General features: G+C 43.4%; 1 protein-coding gene across 2 annotated transcripts; it reads right to left on the reverse strand.

Moving 5' to 3' along the window:
- Window positions 1-2,331: 2,331 nt before the first annotated feature.
- Window positions 2,332-12,709, reverse strand: CDO1 (cysteine dioxygenase type 1). 2 transcript variants are annotated; one of them, XM_054186941.1, is made up of 6 exons: window positions 12,437-12,709; window positions 10,034-10,111; window positions 7,889-8,046; window positions 5,198-5,371; window positions 4,936-4,944; window positions 2,332-3,097 (listed from the first exon to the last, which is right to left on the reverse strand). In XM_054186941.1, the coding sequence occupies exons 1-6, from the start codon at window positions 12,640-12,642 to the stop codon at window positions 3,033-3,035; spliced, it is 690 nt and encodes a 229-aa protein (XP_054042916.1). In that variant the 5' UTR covers window positions 12,643-12,709; the 3' UTR covers window positions 2,332-3,032. The 2 variants fall into 2 exon arrangements, with proteins under 2 accessions (XP_054042916.1, XP_054042915.1); XM_054186940.1 differs by lacking the exon at window positions 4,936-4,944 and having other exon boundaries at window positions 5,202-5,371; window positions 12,437-12,692.
- Between the last annotated feature and the right edge of the window lie 2,673 nt (window positions 12,710-15,382).

Here is a 15,382-nt window from a genome sequence, read left to right on the forward strand (position 1 = left end):
TCTTAGTTAATGCACCAAACCATAGTTATACTGAGTTCCTCCTGCCGTTGCCAGCCTGAATAATTTATTAGTATTAATAGTTTAGGGCAGTATCTCTTACCACTTAAGGGTCTTAGCTGTAACCCCAGTAAATGTTAAACTCTTATCAATTTACAGTGACACTGATCAATAGCACCTTCCCAGTCGAAAGCATATGAAACACTAAAAATCTGTTCACTGCCCAATGAAAGCTAATTGTCATCCTACAGCATATTGCTACCTCATCAGCTGGCCAGTTAGCACTACTCCAAAGCTCAAGTACTTTCATATGCTAGAAAGTTTAATGCCTTGGCTTTTCAGCCGTAATAGTGGGCAAATGCTATTTTGTCGTTACTGGTTTCTGTGCTTTAAGCCAGCCCAGGTTATGTGAACATGTTTGTGTAAGTGAAAAGGTGACTCTCTTTTTCATTATATCACTTGATATTTATTGAATAAATATCGCTTTTCGTTGGTATTGGCTTTATGCTTGTGCCATACAGAGCACAAGATGCATTGCTAGTGCTTAAGAAGTAGCAAAGGTATGGTTTGAAGTGGCTATGGTATGTTTTCTAAGGACTCTGAACCCAATTAATCATTTTTCTTGAGGTTTCCTGTATCAGTGACCTTTATGTTGGATGGGCTACCTGCTTATGTTTCTGGTATTGAAGGCACAAGTACCTGGCACGTACCTTGTTCCGAAACACTGAAATTCCTGTATTATTCTATGCCATGTATGATACCATGTTTACTGTGGCTAAACAGTGTCTGGACAATTTGTGTAGATAGTTGTTATCTTTTCTTTGCCTCACTTGCTAGGGATGTGCGTAGTAGCTGGAGTACTGCCTATGTTTCTGTATCAATGGATCTTGGTACAGCTAGCTGCTGTCATCGCTGCTGTGCTTCTTGGCTGTCTCTCTGATCTTTTCAGTTCCCCTGACCTGACTGAACCTGTGATCTACAAGCTATAGGGTCTGCCCTTTGATTTTACCTAGGGAGCAAAGGTATGATGAATACGCTGTATTTGAAGTTAAGTGAAACGGCTCATGTCCTGTGAGAAGGGGGAGGAGGACAAGAGGCGGTGAGTGCAAACTGAAATACAAGACATTTTGTCCAAACATAAGGCTCTTTTACTGTGAGGGTGGTCAAACACTGGAATAGTGTGCCCGGAGAGGCGGTGGTGGCTCCATACTCAAAACGTACTCAAAACATACTCAAAACCCAAGAGGACGTAGCCCTGAGCTACCTGCTCCAGGTGACCCTGCATGAGTAGGGCAGCCGGACTGCCAGCCTCAGCTCATCTCTGGTGCTGCAACACTCCCACAACTACTTGAGCCATGCCAAATTAAGATGCTCAAGCCCAACATCTGGCTTGGCAAGATTTTTCAATAATTGGTTCACAGCAAATGAGAAAGAAACATGCTAAACTCTGGGGTATGCTGGAGCCTGAGGAAAAGCACAGGGGATTCTTTATGCCTGAGGTGTCATCGCTTCTAATGCTTCTTCCAACTTTGGGCTGCAAGTTCCCTTGACCCCTCTTTGGCAAAGCCTCCAGGTCCACCTCATGCAGACAGTCCCCACTAACTGCTGATCATTATCCCTTTTATTTTGCCTTTAGGCCTGCCTTATCTTTTCTTTTTTTTTTTTCCCTCTTCCATGCCCTTTTCTTCCCACGCCTGCCCACCCCCCCCCCAAAAAAAAAAAAGAAAAAAAGAAAAGAGACTATTGCAAAGCACCTACTGCTTTCCCACTGGACCTCAAGGAGTAATTGCAGCCTAAGGGCATAGCTCAAACATTTTTTTTTTAAATTTGACACAGCCTCCATGGAAACAGGGTCTCGTAAAGTAAATATTTTCTGGGCTTGTCAATATGGAGGGAAATATGTGACCCACCTGAAAGGGATACTGTTAAAACTTCAAACTGCTGCCTGAGTAACCAGCAGTCCCCTATGAGACTCGCTACACATTCTATACTTGTCTTCTGTACCAGCTGCATTAAATGAACAGGATAGCCTCCATGCAGAGAGCTTTGCTGGTTTTGGTATGTTTAATTAGAGTTAACTTTTTTCAAGATGGTTCTTTCCTTGTAACTAAATCTGGGGGATAAAACTAAGCATCAGTGAGCTCAATGGCAGAACTCCCACCAACTTAATTGGGATCAGAATTCTTCGCATGTTTGAAATACTTTTAACTTTTTAAAGCCTTTTATAATAGTGTACTGCTTGGAAAAGACTTAGATGATCATGAGGAATGTGGATTTTGGTAAAGTGTGATGAGTATTTAAGTTACCAGGAGAAAAAGGTTGAAAACTTTGAAATATGTGCACAAATCCAGTTTTATTTCAGTTACCTTCTTCAGTAGCAACACAGAATACTTTGAAACTGGACATTAGCTGAATTAAGTATGATTAGTCTTATTAAAAATCCAAATCTCTGCCCAATCAGTTTTGAAAATCATTGTGCATGAAGCATTTCGCTGCTCCTATTTAAAACAAGATCTGACAAATGAAATTGTAAAAAATAAAATGTAAAAAATGCACAAAACTATCAAGATGGCCTAGAGCATTAAAACCTAAAAGACTTAATTAAAAAAAAAAAAAAGAGCTGCTGTTAGTTGTATCTAGTGTACTACCCATAGGTACAAGTGACTGGAAGCTTAGTAGTTTATGTAGTTATTAATTATATTGAGAGTATACATACACATTGGCCTATTAAGTAGTGTCAGACAACATTTAAAAACCCTATTTCTGATATTCTCAGTGTTGGTATCAGAAGTGGAATTAAAAGGAGGCTAGAATCAGAAAACAAACTACTTAACTCTGACAGGAGCCTAAGAAAAGGCATCTAACCTCTGAAGTAGTTTATGGCACTAGTTAGCTTAGTGTCCCATAATCGGCATTCGCTCGGGGGAACTGCGGGTGGCCTGGAAGCTGCCCTAGTGTAATCCTATGTACAAGGTATTGAAATATAGCCGGCTGTCAGCCTTAGCCATGCAAGTCTTCTATCCCCAGTTAAACATTCAGCAGGTCTTATGCAAACGCGTGCTGGTGCCTCTCAGTTGTTCTCCTGCGGCACTGCTGTTGCCTAAAAGGGAAGAGGAGAGAGGTTAGGAGACAGTCACCACCTACTTCATGTTCTCAGCATAGGCCTTTATTGCTGGAGTAGCTCAGCACCTTAAAATACTTAGTGTATATGTTTTCAGTACTCCTTGCCAGAGTTTTACAGAGGGCACTGTGCACCTGACAAAATCACCCTGTCCGTTGGCTCTGTGTCACCACGAGCAAGCCCACAGCAGAAAGGACAGCTGAGGAGTGCTTCCTCCTTCAGGTTATCTGTTCTCCCCGATAATCTGCTCTACTTCGCTTTGACAGAAACTGCTTGAAAGTCCAGCTTGGAAGATGGGCTGCTCCCAGAAACCACCTCCCCCAGGAAAAATCCTGGCATCCAGAACTGATGTGCTGCAACACCCAAGACAAAATCAGTTTTCCTTCTGTGAACTTTCACATCAGCACTCTCATGGCTGATGAACCTGAACAGTGTAAACAGTTACTTCCACAGGCAAGTCTTTGGACATACTAGATACCATTTTAATTTTCAAGCCTATATAACTTATTGTGCATTTACTGGAGATTTAGTTAATTAAGACTTCATCATGGCCAGAAGCCACTAGGGATTTACCTTCAGAAAAATTTAAGACAAAGATTAGGCACTGAATGTGCTTTAGCTAGGCAGAACTTCTCACTCATAAAATATGCAGGAGTATACTTTACATTATTCTCCTAGTGTTTTTATCTTACAGCTCTCTGTCTTCCTACATCCTTCTGAGATCTGGTAAGCAGAAGAAAATTTGATTTTCCAGTCAGCTTTCCAGAAACCCTCACTGAGACCAGAAGGTTTTTGTACTGTGAAGTCATTTCAGGCAGCTGGATGGCCCAGACTCACTACCACTTTCCCCCTGACTGGAATTCCGTTTACGGGAATTCATGAAAGAGACCCAATGATTTACCTCCTGTAAGCCAGATCCAATTTCCCACAAAATGTACAAACACTGCCAGATGGTTACAGATCAAGAGTAGCAAAGCAGTCCAAGTCAAAAATCTAGTCTCATTTGTTATCTTACATACTTCATATTCAATAAACACTTAAACCAAAAAGAAAGCAAGAGAACACTGAATTATTGTGTAAATTTTGTTTAACATTTTTCCATGTTAATTTCCCTTTAAAATCTGAATTATAAGTTTGAGCTTACTTTCTCAAGGACCTTTCAAACTCAGGAAGGTCAAAGTTTGTGTTTCAGCTGTTTGGTGAAGTTGTAATCATGTAATGTGACAGGCTTCAAAGAAATAATTTACATGGTACTTGCCGATTATATAAAACTTTAACTGGATCTTGCTAAGGGCTCGCTCCAGGAAACTCCTGAGCATTGAATTTCTGGCTTCACTGAGAGGTGAAAGTGTTCTGTATCTAACAAAACCGAGCAGTCTTTGAAACTCTGTGGCTAAACATCAAGAATCTGTCTTTTCTCCCTGTATAAGTAGTTATGTTTCCCAATGCATGGAAGTGTGCTAGAAGGAACTCTATTAAACTCTCCCAGATGTCCTAGCCTGGTCCTCCGAAGCCGATCTGAAGATTTCTTTTCTATCCAAATAAAATCTCATGCCGTTGCTCAAGAATGCAGACAACAGCCAACCAGCCTACTCTCACTCTCAGAGCAAGTCTTACTGTGTCAAAGTTTTGATTTTAAAGAATTAAATTTATTAAAGAATTCTTTACTGTACAGTAAGCTACAAGGTTTAAAACAACCGACTTGAAATGTGATGCCTTTTGGCAGAACAGTTTAGGCAGGAAATATTACACATGACTTAATCTGGCCAAAACAATGTGGCTGCTTCACAGGTTTCCATTGGCTGGGTCTTGTTTACCATCATTTGCTGCCTGAAGAGGCTTAGCTAGTAGTAAAACTCTCATTAAATCCCCCTCTCTGCTCAGAACTATCTCCTGCTGATGAAGGGGAAGGAAGCTACAAAGCAGGGAACTCCCCACGAGGGAAGTGCAAATCGAGTAGAATTTGGAAACAGATTTTACGCTGGTCCTGGGTGGGGATGCCCGGGGAAAGTCAGGGCTGCCGGACCTCCCACCTGCCTGGGGGGCTCGAGGCTGGGCCAGGAGGGTGTTGTCTCATACTTACGCAGACAGTCCTTTCTCCAAACTGGCTGTAGAAAGTCATCTTGACTTTGTGCTTGTGTCCGGTCCTCTGATCAAAGGTGTTACAGCTGTCGAAGGGTGGGCTGTACAAATGCAGGCTAACGGCAGGCTCTGTGTGGCTTATGTTCTCCACACGGTGCAGGCCAATGGAGTCTACACCAGCAAGGGCATGAAAGGAGAGGCAGTGTTAGTGGGAAGAATTAATGACAGCTCAGATGCCTGGAAAAATGCCTTCTAAACCAAAACTCATGAGCAAGACAGTTAGGCATGCCTGCACATTTATGGGTAACAAGTAACTTGGTACAGGGATTCTGACTGCTGTTCTCTAGCACAGATTCCTCAAAACAGTGGCAATTCAAAATACGTTATTGCCTTACACACTTCCTGTAACTTCTGGATTATTTGTTACAGGACAAATGCCAATAGAAATCCAGAGAAATTCAAGGAAGGCCATGCTGTCAGTAATTTTTCAGTCATTATTCTCAGAGGACTTTAAGGTTATTTACTTTCCTAGGAGATGCTGTTGTTCTAGATGCTCCAGAAGGAGGAAGGTTTGTGCCTGTAAAAATTAGCAAGACATTTCACAGGGAAAAAAAGGTTTTTGTACTGCCTAGTTCTTGGCCCGGTAACAAGGATATCAGTCACATTAAAAGTCAGCTATGTGTATTTGGGGCACGGACTTATGGACAGAGATGTAGTTGTCTTCTACTGCAGGCATCTGTTTCCTAATTAATCCTTCCAGTTTATTAGTTTGGAGAACATGCTTTTCATTTGTCTGCTCTTTTGACTAAGGTGACAAATTAGTAGTGACTGGCATACTTCCAACCTTAACTGAATAGTAAGCATAATTGAACACGTAATAAAACAAGGCACTGTCTGTTGTGTGGTTACTAATGGAGTAATAGCACTTTCTGCAACAGTGGAGTAGAAATCAAGCTATTATGTAAAAATGTAAGGTATGAAGAACCACATCCACAAAAGAAACCATTTCCATTCTACACTAAAGTGGAGTTTTTGAGTTACTTAAAAGAGACTTTGAATTTAAATTTATGACCCTGCTGTAACTCAGGCCTTTGTACTTGAATTAATATGTTATATAATACCTAGACCTGTATTGTGCAATGTAGGTATGATACCCTGAGAATCATGAGTACACTCTTAACTCTGATAAATTTGAAATGTAAGCCCTAAGTGTCGTTAACATAGTTTACCTAAATAGAGTATGTAGGGGCAAAAAGTCCTAAATCTGCTCATCTAGTGGGAGATTCAAACAAACACTGTTCAGTGGGTTCTAACCTTAAAAATCAAGTACAAGAGCAAGCAAGAAGCACGCAATAGAAACATGAAGGTCACTCACTACTGAAGTAGTTAGGGCAATCAACGCACTGTCAGTGTTTTCCTTCTACGTGTTCTACCTGTTTCTTTTAAACCAGGACATATGTTATGAAACATGGCAGAGATCCAGACTGCCTGAGAGAACTGGATACCGAATTTGTTCAGAACAAGCAAGGAAGCTTTGGACCAGATGCACAGAGGGTGCAATTGTTTGCATCGGAAAGAACCACTTCAGTAGGAAAACCTGAGTCTGAGAACCCGTGTCCCTGGCATGGGAGCATGAGCAGATGTGTCAAGCTCCTTCTTGCATTTCCCATCCTGTGGATTTTGTGTTTTCACTTAACACAGCACACCTCCAACAGAGGGCTGCTGAGCACTAGCCTTTCTTCTCCAATGCCCTCACCCTGCCTAAGTCCATAACCCAACACGGAGCTCCCTCCAACTGGGGATTTCCCAAGCTCAGCCCCACAAGGTGTGTGTTCCAGTTATTAGCTCACAACATAAAAGGCAGATGGCCTCCTTCTCCGATGCTTTGCCTTAGTTCTGCTGAACTCTTTGCTGTTCAGCATGATGTGCTATGTCTTTCATAGTATCAGGATACGTTACATGCAGCTGGCCACTCCAGGATGGCCTCCAGTGTAGCACAAGGTGGTGAGAGTTACAGGCACATGTAATGGCATGGATTTAGGTATGTAGGGAGCCTTACTGGTGGAGACTGGTGGAGTCTCTCAGCATCTGTGGAGTCAGGCAACTTTTTTGTAGATTGGGTAGACTTGAGCATTTCAATTCTGCTGACACTGCACTTCAGCACTACAGTCTTTTGTTGGTGTGGACAAGATGTGGCACTGAGTATAGGCCTCTGCTCTTGGCTTATCAATTTATTCCATTGACAGCTGTTACATTTTTTGACCTCAGATTTCTAGGACTGACCAAAAGGATTTTTTCTTTGAAAAAAGATCAAGATGATTAAACTATCTAAACTTTGGTTCCCTTATTTCTCACAAAGTACTATTCAAGGTCTACGTTTACAGGCAATTTCAGATAGTTATTAGGGAAACAATGCTGAAGCCTGCTTGATCTAGAGGATATATCCAGCATATTTAAGCATCAAGCAATTGCTGCAATGTGTTAAGAGTGAGTTAAAAGGACATTTTTGGTTGTTTGTTTTACTGAATCTAAATACAGGTTTGTGCAGAATCTAGAGAGCCACAGTCTTAAACTGTGCATAAAGCCATTAGTGTTGTACTGTTAAAGGTAGGAGACTAGAGAGCAGAACTCTTCTGTTAGGAATGAGACTCATGGATGGGTGCTGTCAAAACAATCTTAATAGCTTACCATTAATGTAGGCACATCGATTTTCCCTCAAAACTCGTTCTGATTTCTTGGTCATTTCACCATTCCCTTTCTTCTCAGGCCATTCAAACAGAGTCTCCTTTAGATTTCCCTGGAGGATCTTCATAAAGCAGTGTGAGTCAGTGTGATCATGGATACTGCTATATATGTAAAAAGGATAACCAAACTCAGTGTGATGTGCATATTTAATTTCAGTACAGCAAACAGGACAGATGGCATAGGATATTGTATATGGACATAGCCCTGGAATGAAATGCCATTGCACATGGGTCATACACAAAAGTCTTAGGAAAAAACATTCACAGTGATTAAGGTATGCCTACTTAAAACTGCGACTTTAGAAATGTCTTGAGATAAGCTCACATATAACAGTACTTGGAGAGGAGTTAGATATTGACCAACCTATGACTTTGCCACAGAGAAATACAAAGGAAGTCTGGAGGAGGACAGCAAAATTCCTCTGAACACAAAAAAATCTTGTGGGCCAAGAAACAAAACAACGCTTTCCACAGTGACCCCAGGCAAAGGCTGGCAGAAACCTGCAAGTAAACCTGATATTTGCAGATCCACCATGCTCACTCCAAAATCATGGGAGAAATGAGCTGCTTCTGCTGAATTTCTATGGTCTCTTTATGGCTGGCGTGCACAGGTATTTGTGGAAGAAAAAATGCTGTACCTCTCACTCTGATAGTACTAAGTACAACCAGCTACCGTAAGCTGCTCATTTCACTAGTTTGGCAAAACATGAACAGAACAGCAGGATCTGGTACGATTTGTCTGCTTGTTTTATCTGTTTTCTTGCTCCAAAGTATGCTTTAGTTGCTACATTTGGAGACATATGGGCTAGATATGTAGTTTAGTTTTGGTTTTGTATTTTTAAATAGAGGATTAACTGTTATAGATGACAATGGGACTGGGACAAAGGGAGAGCTCTCCACTCATCAGGGGCAAGGGAGGAGGAGGAATTTTACCCTCTTGGAAGTACAGTACTAACGAGTTTCAATCAAAAACTCGGTACTTGTACGTTACTGTTTTCAGTAAACAAATGTCAGGGTTTCTTACAAACTGAGATGCCAAGAGAGCAGAGCTTGCTTCAGGCACAGAACAGTTCACAAATGCCACGTTGTCACGCTCCTTCCACAAGCCATGAGAACAATCTGATCCTCCTCATGCAGGAAGCAAAAACAACTTGTGGTCTCAATCTAGCTCTAGCAAATGCTCGTCCAACTCAAACACAGCTTGACATAAATTACAGGCTTTGTGGGAATAGCCCGGAAGGAGTAGAGGTGCTGGGCTTGGTTCCTATATTCCTCTGAGTATAATGTCATGGCATCCCCCAGACAATACTGCCAATGTTCAATTGCACCCTCAATTAAAACAAACAAAAAACCACTCCGACACATCCTTAGGTTTTCTATTTATATGCAAGAATAATCAGTCAAAACTTGCAAGTTTTGTTATTCTACATTTAGTTTCAGCCAACGTTTTGTGAAAGACCCTCCAAGGGACAGATCCTGCCCTCACATTTGTAGGACTACACAACCCAGCATACAGTCCATGTACACGACAGGAGGCCACATCAGCAGTGTCGTCTGTTTTGAGGGAAGGCATGGGATGCGTGAACCTAAAGAAAGCCAAGTACTCCTGGAAAGGGGCTCCCTCCTCACAACCTGCAGTCCCAACCCAAAACTACTTTTCCCACCTTGTCACAGAGGCAGGATTTAAACGCCTTGAGAGAACAAAGACTATTTAAACAGCACCAACTCCTGTTTCTGCAGCCAAGTGTTGTATGGGTCTGTTGTATGGGACAGGTTGAACCGACCCTGCCCACAGGACCCGCTGTATCTCTGGGACTAAAAACTTCCTCTGACAGAAGGGAAGCTTAGATTTGGTAGAAAATCAGCGCATTTACAAAAGCGTGCCCTAAAAATGTCCATGAGGTACAAACTTGCTAAAGATAAAGCAAATATTCAGGACTGCTATACCAATAGGAGCTCTGCATTGCTTAGTTTCCAGATGCTTTCTGATAGCTCACATAGGGATGATTATTTTTTTCTTTTTGTATGACAGTGAAAGATACAGTGGCTTTATATCTGTTTGCTAAAGCCATGGTCTTTGGATACAAACCTGCCATGCCCTTCACCCCAGCACAAGATCATCAAGTTGAATTTTCCATTTCCATTGTCCACAAGATTTCTTGTATACCTGAAACACAAAATGTTTCTTTTTACTGTACTGATATCCCTATAAAAGACAAAATTATACAAACATGCTTATGAAGGAAGGTTGTGACATGTAAAACCCCTTTTTCTTCTTTTTGTTGAAAGCTAAGTTTTACTTGGAAAAAAAATGAAATTGTATTTTTAAGCTTTTTTTTTGGTAAGGGTTCTTTTTCTGGAAAGAAGAAAATGGACATATTTAATATTTTATAACCATATTGCTTTTAAACAACATAGATGATGGGAGTTTGGGAACTGTGAGTCTGAGACTGGAGTGGTAGACGGGATCAAATCGAGATAGTTATTGAATGAAGTCACTTCAGCAGCTGGCTTATAATTAGAAACAGAGGATTGCAATGAAACAAGAAAAACATATGATTACATTGTTCTGCAGCTCCTTTTCAGATATTCTTGGCTTTCCTTCTGTTACGCAGCACTCATTTGTACAAAGCCAAAAAACCAAAGAAATACGATGTCAAGCTTTCCGTACACGGTCCTCCTACTCTGTTCCTGAAAGTTCTATGTCTGGTACTGTAGCATTTGTGTGTGGATAAGACACCTGCGGGATAAATTCTGCCAGCATCTACTTCTAAACAAAGTTTATCAGAGCAAAATTTCTTAAAGAGATTTTTCATGTGCTAACTTACAGGTGGCACAGAATAAGCTTGCTTCTAAAGGCTTTCTATCGGTATGCACGTTCTAGACAGGGCTTGAAAACATCTTTAATAGCAACATCTTATGTATCTTTCCTCGTATTCTCCTGCAAGCCTCTTCTGAGCTGCTGCTTGTCTCGTTCTATTGAAAAGTTCACTAGAGAAGGGGCTGGGATATCGCTCATTAATTTCCAAAGTGGCGTTCTTCTGATCCAGGCTTGGTGCTTCTAGCTGTTATGGTGCAAGTAACCCAGTGGGACCTTCCAATTTCAGGGTAGCTTTAGTCATGACTCTTTGCACCTTACTTTGCCAAGTGAAGCAAGCATTTGTGCTGATGACAGGACACCTCACTCTCACCTAAAAGATGCAAGCAGGGGCACACAGAAAGTGCACTGATGTAAACTGAGTGTTTTTTAATTAGTTTCCCCATAAGACCACTCTATTTTACTCAAGATAGGATGCTCATAATGAATTACTTTCAAAGTATAACCAGTATATCTACATGCTGCCCCTCACTGCATTCACAATTTGTGCATATATCAGGTACACATATTTCTCCTATGATGTCAGCATATAAGCAATCAATGCTGGCATTTGACTGAACTTTATAAGTGCTGTTATTTCTGTACAGCAGGTCTGTCTGGCCAAAAAAAAAAAAGAAAAAAAAAAAAAGAAAAAGGCTGCCATGCATACCTCTCATGTTAGCACACTTTGTTTTTCTGATTCTTGGTTTCCTATGTTCTGTTACAAATGTTGTGATTTGTTCTGAATGGAGGATAGTCAAAACGAGGTCGAAGGAGGCTAAAAATGGCAAGCCAGAATGATGCTTTCATGATAGCAAGGTTAAAAGGAAGAGTTTTAGGGTTCGGGTGGGGGTTTTGTATGGGTTTTTAAAGAAGTGCTCAAATAAAATGTATTTATATTGAAATTTAAGACAGGGGAGACATCAATGGCAGGAATAAATCAGTTGTTAGCCAAGTAGGAGCGATTCAAAACCCTTACAACTATTTTCCTGTTAGGAAGCAGCAAAAATCCTCGACGCCAGAGAAGAAAGAGACCGAATCTTGGGGGGCAGACGGCTCCCGACCCACCGCTAAGGTGGATAAGCCACGCACCGGCTCGTCTATAGACACCAAAAACCCACTTTGGAAGAGTTTCTGCTGCCGACAGGCTTCTTTTGGGCTTTTTAAAAAATAAAAAAATAGTTTTTTTGGTTGCTTCCGCATGTTTCTCTCTCCTCCGTGGGTACCACGACCCGGCGGGCCCCCGGTTGCGGGTCGGCGGGTCGGTTCCGTCGGGCGGGGGGTCCCGCCCGACGGGACCGACCCGCCGACCCGCAACCGGGGGCCCGTCGGTGCCTCCATTGGCCACCGCCGCCCCGCCCGCTCCCCGCCCCCGCCCTGCCCCGACACCGGGTACCGCGGTCCCCCCCCACCTCCCCGGGAGAAGCGGGGGAGGTGTGTGTGTTTGCCCTTCGTCCGTTCCCCCTCCGCTCCCCCGCCATGGCGCTGCCGGCTCGGTGAGGGGTGGGGGGGGGGGTTCTTCCCCGCCGCCCCGCTTGCACGGTGAGAGGCGCGGCGCGCCGGGAGGGGGGTGCGTGCTCCCGGGGCGGCGAGGACGACGACGACACACACACGACTGCTGGGGTGGTTTTGTACCTGTACTGGTCGAATTTGGCGTATTGCAGCCACTCCTCGGGGTTGCTCTCGTAGGACTCCATCAGCTCCTGCACTTCCTCCACGCTGACTTTGTCCTCGGCGAATATCCGATGGAGGATGCGGATCAGCTCCTCCAGGCTCCGCGCCTTCCACGTCTCCGTCTGCACCGGCTGCTGCTCCATCATCACCACCGCCGGTTGCTCCATCGCCGGCCAACCGCTGCCCCCGGCCTGTCGCCCCGTCGCCTCCCTTTATGCGCCGGGAGGCACGGCGGGAGCCTACCACCGCCCCGGCGGGCGGAGGGGCCGGGCGGCGGCGGGCGGGACCGCGGCCAGCCGTCCCCGGCAGCGGGGCCACCGACCCCGGCGGGCGGGGGCAACGGGGGCTGGCTGCGAGGGCTCGCCTCCCACCGCCTGCTTCTGCCTCCCCTTTGGCAGCCCTCGGTCCGGGGCGGGGGGTGTGCGTGCGTGCAGGTCTCTGACCCCGCGGGCAGGCGGGCGTTTGGCTCTCCTCCGATATCCCCGGTGGAGGGAGTACGAGGAGAAGCATCTCTACCGGCGGCGGTCTCCGCGCAGCTCTCCCTCTCCCTGCCAGGCCTCTCTGTTGTCTGCGCATCTTCATCCCCTTCCGACGAGGTCTGCGTTTTACAAAGCCCGGCCTGCCGCTGCCTCCCTCACTTGTATCACAGAGGAAGAAGCTTCCAGGCAGATAAGCTGCAGCAAAGAAGCGCTAATTTGAGGCTGGCTTCGCAAAAAATACATCTAGAAGCTCTTATGTAAAAGCAAAACAAAAAACACTGGTACCTAATCCACACAGAAAGTTGCCGCTGGAGATTACAGGAGTACAGCCTGCCTGTTGAAAGTGCTGGTCCTTGAAAACCACTCTGCATTCTGCAGTCCCATTTAGGGGATTGCTGTGACCATTAGCACTCGGTGTGACACCGAGAAATGTAATGAATGGGACAAAGGAGGCCAGGCTGAGAGGACAGACCCTCTCTCGCACTCCTCAGTCCGTCAAACCTATGTACTGTCTGCAGAGCACGCAGATGCCATGCTAGCTGTCTTCATTTCCAGTTCAACTGTTAATAGGATGTTTATTAGTCACAAATTCTGGCAATGGAATTCACCATACGTCAGAGAATTGTGCTTTAAAGACCCGTCTTTCCTTTCTAAAAAAATCCCCGAGTTCAGCTATTTAGGTCTGCCTGATGGTTGTGGGGCTGGAAGTAAGCAGGCTGGTGGTGTGGTCTGCTGTAGCTCTGAGGCTTAAAGGTGCTCAGAATGCTGGCAGCTTGCGATTTGCCTTAGAGATGGTTACACTGAGGGATTTCTAGCATGCCTGATTTCTCTTCCCTCTTCCTGGCCTGTTCATCAAATGGGTGTGAGAAAAAGAAGCACCATTAATAAAGTAGCTACAACTTGAGAGTCTGGATGAATTTCTGGCTCCACTGCAGCCGGGAATACATCCCCATAGATTTAAATGGGGATGATCTGGAGCACTGGAGTGAAATACGAATGAATGTACTGAATAGGTACATTGTCAGGCACCAATCCAGAATCTCTCTTGGCATACAGAAAGCAGACCCAACCCTATCGTTACTTTTTTAACAAGCTGTGCTTATGTGTGCATCTCTGCGAGAGAGAACCGTGATGATTTCAAGCAGATTTTTTAAGGTCTGAAAGAACCTAAAACCACCTCTGAAATGCAAACCAGGATACGCCGGCACTGATATCCACAGCCATGGTGTGGTTAAAGAAGAAAACATCCAGCCTTCTCGGGAGAACCGTGGGTACAGAACAAACACATCACTTCCCCTGGTAACATGTTCAAACTCACAGTTAGGAACGAGTGCCTTATTTCTTAATGAAATTTGCCTCGGGTCCATTTCAGTTATTGGTTGGTGTCAAAAGACCGTATGGGCAAATAGCACTTCTTTTCAGTACTTGCTTGAGTATTCCCATATGGGCACCATTAAAACTGCTGTAGGTTGCAAAGAGTTAGAATTAGTGAAAAACACCCTATACCATATATTTCAAAGGCAGAATTCATATCATTTTATAGGTTGCTGGAACCACTGCCCAAAGGAATAAAATATCTTACAAGAATAAGATGCTGTAAGGATCACCAAAATGGGTAATGAAATGAAGACTGAGATAACCTTTCAATCATTTTTTTATTCCCATATTCCCAAGATCTGATTTAAATTATTTTCCAGCAGTTACAATGTCGCTCTGCTTATCTGTACACCTATGTGTTTGGTGTAGTTCTGGTATTTAAATCCAGAATAAAAAAAAGGATTATCCTTCCGCTGTTAACCTCAGAAACCTCAGAACTTTGATTCCTTTGCCACGATGTTGATGGGATCATTAGTGATGTCTTTAAATACTGCTAGTAAAAGCAAAAGGACATTTTTTACCTTCCTTTGTTACAACTAAGGGATATACCTGGATCTTCCTATTGCAGTTTTGAACTGCTGCTGTTGTTTATTAGCTCACCTACGTTGCTGTACCAATTTGTCAAAGCTTTTTCCTTGATTACCAAAAACTTAACTTTCTCCAGTAGTAACACAAAATTTTATACTTTTATTTGCTCCTATTCAAAAGAGTTTACACAGTGTTTAATTTTGAATCTTTCAACATTACTTGTTGAGCCTGAAAACTTCTATATGAGTTGATTATTTGACTGCATAAAAATCACTAGGAACAGTATCTACAGCTCCCTAGCTTGTGTTTTCACTAATACCCCATTGACAGAAATGGCACAAGGACCTGAGCACATACAGCAGTTAACAGATTCTAGCTTTAGTCAGTGAGGGTATCTGCCACTGAAAATTTAAAAAAAAAAGAAAGAAAAGAGCATGTTGTAATCCACACAGCATGGGAATTGCTTTCACATTCTCAGTTGTGTTTCTTATAAAGGAGTGTACAGCATTTTCCCCATTTCTTT

The sequence above is a fragment of the Rissa tridactyla genome, chromosome Z, assembly GCF_028500815.1.
Source record: "Rissa tridactyla isolate bRisTri1 chromosome Z, bRisTri1.patW.cur.20221130, whole genome shotgun sequence".
Lineage (NCBI taxonomy): Eukaryota > Metazoa > Chordata > Aves > Charadriiformes > Laridae > Rissa > Rissa tridactyla.